Source organism: Garra rufa, chromosome 25 (assembly GCF_049309525.1).
Source record: "Garra rufa chromosome 25, GarRuf1.0, whole genome shotgun sequence".
NCBI classification, from domain to species: Eukaryota; Metazoa; Chordata; class Actinopteri; order Cypriniformes; family Cyprinidae; genus Garra; species Garra rufa.
Genome location: NC_133385.1, coordinates 29116742 through 29125974, shown reverse-complemented (window position 1 = coordinate 29125974; position 9233 = coordinate 29116742). Strand labels below are relative to the sequence as shown.

Here is a 9233-nt window from a genome sequence, read left to right as displayed (position 1 = left end):
ATGGTGTTGTTCAGTAAGTTATTTTTACTGTTGGGGAAAAAAAAGTGTATCATCATCATTATTATGCAATATAAATAATAATGTATAATGTAAAAGTATTGACTGAATTGATGAGTTGATAATTATTTTAATACTATTTGTATATACTTAATTTTAGAATTCTTTGTTTATATTTAAACACTTTTTTTCTTAACAATTCTGACTTTTTCCCTCAGTTATAACTTTTTTTCTAAGTCTTAGTTTAGATTTTTAAATTCTGACCTTTTTCTTAGCAATTTTCTACTTTTTTCTCACAATTTTTAGTTTACTTTTCAAAATTCTCACTTTTTTTCTTAAAATTCTCACTTTTCTACTCAGCAATTCTCACTTTTGTTCTAAGAATTCTTAGTTTACCTTTCAAAATTCTGACTTTTCTCTTCATAATTTTGACTTTTTTCTCAGAATTCTTAGATCATTTGGAAATTCTGACCTTTTATTTCACAATTCTGACTTTTTTCTTAGCAATTTTGACATTCTTTTCAGAATTCCTCACTTAGATTTGACAATTCTGACTTTTTTTCACAATCCTGAATTTTTTTAAATTTTGATGTCTTTCTCAGAATTCTTTAGTTTACATTTTAAAATTCAGACTTTTTCCTTCAGAATTTGGACTTTTATTCTCAGAAATCTTAGTTTACATTTCAAAATTCTGAATGTTTTTTAAATTCCACCACAGGAACAAAACCAAGCGCACATTTCAAGGCAGTGCTTCAGTTTTTAACGTTTTTTATTTTATGTCATGTCAGCATTCCTCTTTTTTGTTTAACTTGATGTAATAACTTAAACCAAAACTGATATAAAATAATGAAAATAAATAATTGAAAGACAAAATCATTTCAACTAAAATTAAAATGAAAACAGAAAATAATAACATAAAATTGAATTCAAAATATTTAAAAAAATATTATGTAGTCTAATGTAACTCATATGGTACAGATGTATCAGTTAGTATATTATATATATTTGTAATGTATATTAAAGCAACATCCATAAAATGCTAAATGTTTTTGTTGTTTTTTATTAACACTTTTTTTGTGCATTTTGGCTCATTACAGAAACATTGTCATATGTTTAATATGGGTTATTTTTGGTGTGCTCCATGATGGCCATCAGGGCCAGCCAGGTCTCCTCAGCAGTGGGAACAATCTGATTGGCAGGCAGAAGGAAACCATAGTAGCCGGTGTCTCTTAGCTCAAAGGTGTAGGAGTACTTGATGCCCTGGTTATAAGTCCAGTCGATTGTTCCTCCACTGGCTTGATCTGTGAACAGAAAGATTGTTAGCAGGGTGCAAAACTGATATGAACTAAAATCAGTCTTATCAAACTTACAGATGGTAGTAATGATGCTTCCATATCTGTAGCTGGTATTATACAATGACTGCAGGGCAGAGACAGCCTTCGTGGCGACCTCATGCTAAAAAGGAAAATACAAAATTAATTTTAGATGTCGCTACGTATCTGAAATAGAATGTTTCCACATGCATACCAGTTCAGCCTTGTCTGCTGCAGGAGTGCTTGTGTATCCGTATGGATAGAGGAGCATCTGGGAATAGTTGTGGATGGACACAAAGGCCTTGATGTTGCCGTGAGATTTCACAAAGTCCACAATGGCCTTGACCTCAGCCTCAGAATGAGCACTGGGTCCATGGTATGTCTCACTGCAGGGGCTGCTACTGGAACCAGGACCTCAAGTTGGAAAAAAAAGAGAAATACAAGAACTTTTAAAATACTATTTGAATCTTCTGACCTTTTCCTCATAATTCTTTTTTTTTTTTTTTTGAAAATTAAATTTTTTTTCTCAGAATTCTTCATTTACATTTCAAAATTCTGACTTTTTCCTAAGAATTCTGACTCTTTTTTTTTTTTGGCGATTTTGACTTTTTTCTCAGAATTCTGACTTTTTTCTTGCTAATTTTGACCTTTTTTTCTCTGAATTCTTAGTTCACCTTTTAAAATTTTGACTTTGTTCTCAGAATTCTGACCTTTTTTTTTGAGTTGCCAATTTTGAGTTTTTTTGTCAGAATTATTATTTTACATCTCAAACTTCTGGCTTCTTTTCTCAGAATTCTGACTTTTTGTTTGCCAATATTTACTTTTTTCTCAGAATTTTTAGTTTACATCTCAAAATTCTGACTTTTTTCTCAGAATTCTGACTTTTTTTCTTGCTAATTTTGACCTTTTTTTTCTCTGAATTCTTGGTTCACCTTTTAAAATTTTGACTTTGTTCTCAGAATTCTGACCTTTTTTTGAGTTGCCAATTTTGAGTTTTTTTGTCAGAATTATTAGTTTACATCTCAAACTTCTGACTTCTTTTCTCAGAATTCTGACTTTTTGTTTGCCAATATTTACTTTTTTCTCAGAATTTTTAGTTTACATCTCAAAATTCTGACTTTTTTCTTGCCAATTTTGACTTTTTTGTCAGAATTATTAGTTTACATCTCAAAATTCTTACTTTTTTCTTGCCAATTCTGACTTTTTCCTCAGAATTCATCTTTTTTTAAAATTCTGACTTTTTCCCTTCTTTTTTCCTGTTTCTTAGAATTTTTAGTTTAATTTTTCATTTTAAAATTCAGATTTTTTTCTCAGAATTCTGACTTTTTTCTTGCCAATTTGGACCTTTTTTCTCAGAATTCTGTTTTTTGTGTGCAAAATTCTGACTTTTTTCAGAATTCTGACTTTTTTCTTGCCAATTTTAAATCTTTTTTTCTGTTTCTTATAATTTTTAGTTTACATCTCAAAATAACGTTTAACGTAATAGGCGTGCAAAAAAGATTGAATGGGTGCATATTCTTGTTCTTTTACTATTCATCTTTCTTTATCTTTATTCCCTTAAATCCATTTAAATTCTTTCTTTATATAATTTCTTTAAATAAAAAATTGCATTGCCATTTATTTAAAATAAATAAATATGTCCAAAACCTGTTTATAGCCTTTCCTCACAGTATAACGGCAATGCTAAAAGCCAACAGAACCCCGATATGCCTAACAATGCTACATCTCACCTCCAAAGCCAGCATCCCAGTTCCTGTTGGGATCAACTCCAACACAGCTGGAGCCAGGGTTTGGCTTTCTGGTTTTACGCCACATACGGTCCTTAAACGAACAGATTTACAATTTAAAAGCAGCCTGTCAGAATACATTCTCAAAGTACAGTTGTTCTGAACTGAATGTGCATGTGACTTTAGGCATCCAGGCATTAGACTTTAAAACTCACATTGGTATGGGTGTATGCATAACCATCAGGGTTGGTCACGATCTCCAAGAAGATATCATAGTTATTAAGGATGTCGGTCAGGATGGGGTCACGTCCGTAGTCGGTCACAATCTGCACACAGCAAAAGTCAATTCCTGTTCGAATAAAGAATGTCGAGTTGGTAGTGTTTGCAAGCCTAACCAAAATGAATAACTTTACCTTCTTGGCAAACCAGACTCCGCTGGCCGGGGTGACCCATTCTCTGGAGTGGATGCCAGTGTCGATCCAGATACCTGGGCGGCCCGCTCCAGTGCTGAACTGAGTAAGAGGAAATGAGGTCACAATGATAATGAGGTTCCATAATTATATTACACATATGACTTGTGATACATAGGTCTATACATAGATGAATATACAGTGGGATCCAAAAGGAAACTTAAGATTCAAAATCTACTTTAAAGCTAAATTATCTTTTTTTCTGTTACTTTCTCTTATCCATGCAAATTTAGCAAATTCAGAAAGCAGGTTTGAAAACAAAGTTCCTTTCGGTAGTGCTAGTGATGCAGAAATGACATATGTCAGCTGTAAATCTAAAAACTGTTTTAGGATTTTTAAAAAGTTAATGAAAAAGTGAGGCTAAAGTGTTAAAATCAGAGTGTTAAATTAACACTGAAGCGGAGTTAAAGTTAATGAGATAATTTGTGATTATTTAAGTGATGAAACTTAATGGAGAAAATCACATTTTTTAAGCAACCATTATAGTGGTCAGTGTTTGCATTAGTTGGTCTCTTGACCCTTACATATGTAACATTAGATTTTGTTTGGCTGCTTTATTTGGGGGAAACAACCAAACAAGCCAAGAACACAGGTCATCAGGGGGTGATGGTTATGTTTTAACCATTACTTGACCTGTGTCATTGAATTCAATTTAGTGTCTAACCTCAGAGCTTTTTTCCAACGAGGGAACTATAACTCAGAGATTAGTTCAGTCAAATAATTATCGTAAATATTTAACATCAGCCTTATGATTCTACAACAAAAGATTCTGTCTATCTTTCTTTAATATTGGAAGAATTTCTTACAAGCAAAAGCTCATTTGTTTAGGCACACACAGACATCAAGAACCAGCGTATGAATCTCAACAACGTTGACAAACAAAGTATTCAGATAAACAGATCAACTCTGAACATCACAAAACAAGCTACTAAAAAATCACATAAAAACAACAAAAACAAATGAAAATAGTAAGAATAAAATAAATTACGAAGACAATTCAGCCCATAATTTATTCATGCCACAATGCATGATGGGAGTAATGGATGAGTTTTGATTGGCTACAACATGCTTTTTGGATGGTCACCATTGTGGTGGTTCTCACACTGATTCTTCATGTCTGTGTGTCTTACCAATTTTTGGTCTTTGATCAAAATTTTCTCTGACTATAGATGTAATTCTCATTCACAGAGTTTATGTAACCAGTGATAAAACCCATAGTCTATTATACAAAGCACTACACAAAGATTTCTTGAAAACATGGTCAGGTTTGTCTGGCTGTTAACACTGTTACAGCAACCAAACAAGATCTAATGTTACAAACGTAAGTTCAAGAGACCAACTAATGCAAACACTGACCACTATAATGGTAGCTTAAAAATGTGATTTTCTACTTTGGTGATTCTGCTTGTTAACATCAGGTGTCTTCAGTAATGATCAATCATCACTTAATTAATCACTAATTATTAACTTTAACTGCTTCAGTGTTAATTTAACACTCTGATTTTAACACTTTACACTCCTGAGAGTGGACTCAAATAAACTCGCTGGAGAGTTAATTTCTCAAGCTCTGGCCTTTTTGCTGTGCATATTGTAGAGATACATTTCTTACAGGTCTCAGACTTGCAGCTGCAATAAAAGTATGCATATGTATCATTATTTATCTTGACCTACCTTCAGGACGTTCAAGTCGCGGTTCTCGTAGCTCTTACCAATCACAAGTTTGCTGACCATATCAGGGTTCTCCGCTACAATCATGTCTATGAAAGAGTAAATCTGAGGAAAATATGGTGAAGATCAAATGATTGTGTCTATTTTATGTGTAAAACATATTGACATCCAACAAGCCTTTGATAGTAAAAATGCAATACAGTCATAAATTAAAGTTGTCCATCACTCACAGAGTTCAGATCATGGTAGGTGGTGTAGATAAAGTCATCGGTACTTCTTGGAAAAGTACGATATTTCACCATCTCTCGTTGCTCATCATCCATCAAATCCTTACAGAGAAAAAAGAATGATTTTTACTTTTGTTTTTTACATTTTTAACTTACTGTGATTACCCTCAATAAATAAATATTTAGTAGGCCATTACCAGGGATCAAGCTCTATATATATAAAAAAAGATGTTACATATGCTTGTTTAGAATCACCTGTCGGATGTGCTCACCAGGTTTTGGCTAATTATTGACTTGAGAGCAGGGGCGCTGCTCGCAATTTTGGGCCCTATGACAAAATATGAGGCTGGGCCACCCCTACCACACCAAAGCAGATCTCTGGGGGCCCCTAAAGGGTGTGGGCCCTTAGAATTGTCCTAACTTTCCCCCCCTTAGCGGCGCCCCTGCCTGAGAATATTGTGCTGCAGTGTTTTTTTCCAGATTAGTTTGCAAAAGTATGTTTTTCACACATTCTTAATCATTTAACTATTGGTTTGATTGACAGCAGTGGTTCTAGAGGCAATTCTAAGTCGTTTGGAATGAGGAGGTATCGTATGATACGAATATCGTGCATATGTGTGAAAAACCATGCAATACACAATCGTTTACACCCTTGAAAAATCTAATTTCAAATTTCTCACAAACCTTTAGGGGCGTGAGTCGAACAGGCCCAATGAGTTTCTTTCCGATCGGCCTCTGTTAACCTTGCCTAATAGGTGCTCAAAGTTCATCGACCTGTGGTAGCCATGTTTTTTGAGATACGCAAATGTCCTTATAGACGCTTGTGGCACTTTGGACCAAGACTGATTGATTTCTTGTCAATAGGACAAATGGTTGCATAGTTACGGCCATTTTTGTGCTTTTTTTCCTCTTATAGCACCACAAAGTGGACAAGCTCTGTAACTTACATTAGCGTTTGAGTTTGGCGAAGATATTCATTCTGTTCAAAAGTTTTAGCCGCTTTCCCCTCCCCTTTCGAACGTGTTGGCGCCTTTTTGCAAGCGAAAAACCTAGGGCTAGTTTGCAAAAGTAGTTTTTAAAAAAAATGCTGTCCACTTGAGCCTGTGAAGGAGTTCGAGTCCAGTTTTCCGCTACATTTGAACCCCTAATAAAAACCTTGAACCTTGATTAATCACAGCAGTTGGAAAGTTTAATTAATAATCCCACCTGGACATCCTTAATCATGACATTATACTGGATCTGATTGTATCTCATGAATGCCCTGACAGCCTGGAGACTGTGAAACGGAACACGAACATCCACAGGCAAGGACTCATGAATAGGCTCCCTCCAGAAGTCCAACTGAACACAGAAGAAAACAAGTAAATCTGATGTTCGCATTTTCCAATAATTATATACCAAATGCATACAGTTGAGGTCAAAAGTTTACACTCCCCTTTCAGAATCTGTAAAAGGTTATTTTTCCAAAATAAGAGGGATCATACAAAATGCATGTTATTGTTTATTTAGTACTGACCTAAATAAAATATTTAACATAAAAGATGCTTACATATAGTTCACAAGAGAAAATAATAGTTGAAGTTATAAAAATGACCCCGTTCAAAAGTTTACATACACTTGATTCTTAATACTGTGTTGTTACCTGAATGATCCACAGCTGTGTTTTTTTGTGTAGTGATAGTTGTTCATGAGTCCCTTGTTTGTCCTGAACAGTTAAACCGCCTGCTGTTCTTCAGAAAAAATCCTTCAGGTCCCACAAATTCTTTGGTTTTCGAGCATTTGTGTGTATTTGCAATGACTGTATGATTTTGAGATCTGTCTTTTCACACTGAGGACAAATGAAGGATTCATATGCAACTATTACAGAAGGTTCAAATGATGCTCCAGAATAAAAAAAAAACAATGCATTAAGGGCAGGGGAGTGAAAACTTTTGATCAGAATGGAGATTTTTTTTTTACCATATTTTTTAATTTAGTACTACCCTTCAGAGGCTACAGAAGATACTTGCAGGTTTCCTAGAAGACAAAATAAGTTAAATTTACCCTGAGCTTCAAATTCAAAATGTTTTCACCCCCCGTCTCTTAATGCATGATTTTTCCTTTTGGAACATCAGTGAGTGTTTGAAGTTTAAACCTTCTGTAATAGTTGCATAGGAGTCCCTCAGTTGTGCTCAGTGTGAAAAGATGGATCTCAAAATCATACAGTCATTGTTGGAAAGGGTTCACATACACAAAAATTCTGGAAAACCAAAGAATTTGTGGGACCAGAAGGATTTTTCTGAAGAACAGCGGGAAGTTTGACTGTTCAGGACAAACAAGGGATTCATGAACAACTATCACTAAACAAAAAAACACAGCTGTGGATCATTCAGGCAACAACACAGTATTTAGAATCAATAAAATTAGGGGGCATAAAGAATGTTCTTGATGTAAGACTTACCCCAAGATGTTCCTGTTCAGACAATTCCTTTAGGAGAGAGATCTGTGCCTCATTTTTTGGGGTGATCCGAAGAACCTGGTCCCTGTAGAGACGTTAACACACATCCAGGAATACTTCTTAAGATATGTGGCTTTATTTGAATTTTCATTGCAAATTATACAGGTTTCACGTTATACAAACTAAATCTACCAGCATTAAAAATCACACTTGAAATTCTATTCTATCACTGTAGTTATAACCATGATGACCCTTCTCCTAAACACTGAGCGTTGAATAAACCACGCTTCCTCCCTCAGACTCCCTTAAAATGTCTTTTTTTGGTGCATAACCATGCTAGAATACTGCAAACAAGATTTGTGAGCTCACCCCTCATAGGTCCTTTTGCCAAACACGGCCACAAACAAAGCAGTCAGCACCAGTAGCCCCTTCATCTTGGCTTGAGTAGAATTTTTAGCTAAAGTTGTCCTTTATATACTGTCCTGATGGCTGTGACCTTGTATTTGAGGCAATACTGGGTTGGCAAGCCTGCTGCTGTGGTTCCCACAATATTGTACAATACTAATACTGGAGTTTGACAAATGAGAGCAATGCAGCTGTTTTTCCTGTATGTTACTTAGTATAGCAACATGTATTGACTAGTAAATGTTATCAGTAGTGCATTACCTGGTTTGGCCTAAGACAGAGAGATAATAAAAATAAAAAAAAACGCCCAAATCCACAAGGTCCAATTGAGAAGACCATGTTGGGAAAAGATTCTGGATTATTTTGTTAGTCGTTTTTATATAATATTAAAAAACATATAATAATAAACATGTAATTTTTTTATAATATAATATATGCAATATTACCATAAATATAGTTCTACAAATATGTATGTTATGTGTATTACAGCTTCGGTTATAGCCTGTGAAAACAAATTTCCTCTCTGAGGACAGTTAAAAAAATCTTAATCTGATCAAATATATACTAGGTATATATAATATATAATATAATATGAAGTATATATAATATAAAATATATATAATTCTCTGTAATAGCATTTATATAATTATTTATATTCATATGTCTCTAATAATAATAATAATTATTATTTTAAATATTTGTATATTTTATTATTATTTATGTTATTATGTATAGTATTTTATTATGATTTAATAAATAAACACATATATAATATAATTAAATATTATTTATGTTGCATATATTTACAGAAGTTTATAATAATATACTGTATATACTGTATATACTGTGTATATATATATGTTTATTAAAGTTTTTACTCTACATTTGTGCAGTTTTCAGTGGGTTAGTGATATTTTTTAAATGTATATAAATTAATAAATAAATATTTTTTTAAATGGGTTTTTATACAAAAACTGCTTTCTTATGTA

General features: G+C 33.5%; 1 protein-coding gene across 1 annotated transcript; it reads right to left on the bottom strand.

The window, feature by feature from the left end:
- Positions 1-1041: 1041 nt before the first annotated feature.
- LOC141301558 (carboxypeptidase A1-like) lies at positions 1042-8322 on the bottom strand. The gene is made up of 11 exons (XM_073831755.1): positions 8209-8322; positions 7843-7924; positions 6609-6743; positions 5406-5504; positions 5179-5280; positions 3451-3549; positions 3253-3363; positions 3041-3131; positions 1525-1724; positions 1368-1452; positions 1042-1298 (listed from the first exon to the last, which is right to left on the bottom strand). Exons 1-11 carry the CDS (start codon positions 8271-8273, stop codon positions 1111-1113), a joined length of 1257 nt encoding a protein of 418 aa, XP_073687856.1. The 5' UTR covers positions 8274-8322; the 3' UTR covers positions 1042-1110.
- Positions 8323-9233: the final 911 nt, after the last annotated feature.

Coding starts and splice junctions, on each gene's coding strand:
- LOC141301558 (XM_073831755.1), bottom strand. CDS start 8,273: ATGAAGGGGCTACTGGTGCTGACTGCTTTGTTTGTGGCCGTGTTTGGC. Junction 5,281..5,405: donor CCTACCATGATCTGAACTCT/GTGAGTGATGGA, acceptor TATTTTCCTCAG/ATTTACTCTTTCATAGACAT. Junction 1,725..3,040: donor CTGGGATGCTGGCTTTGGAG/GTGAGATGTAGC, acceptor TTCCAACTTGAG/GTCCTGGTTCCAGTAGCAGC.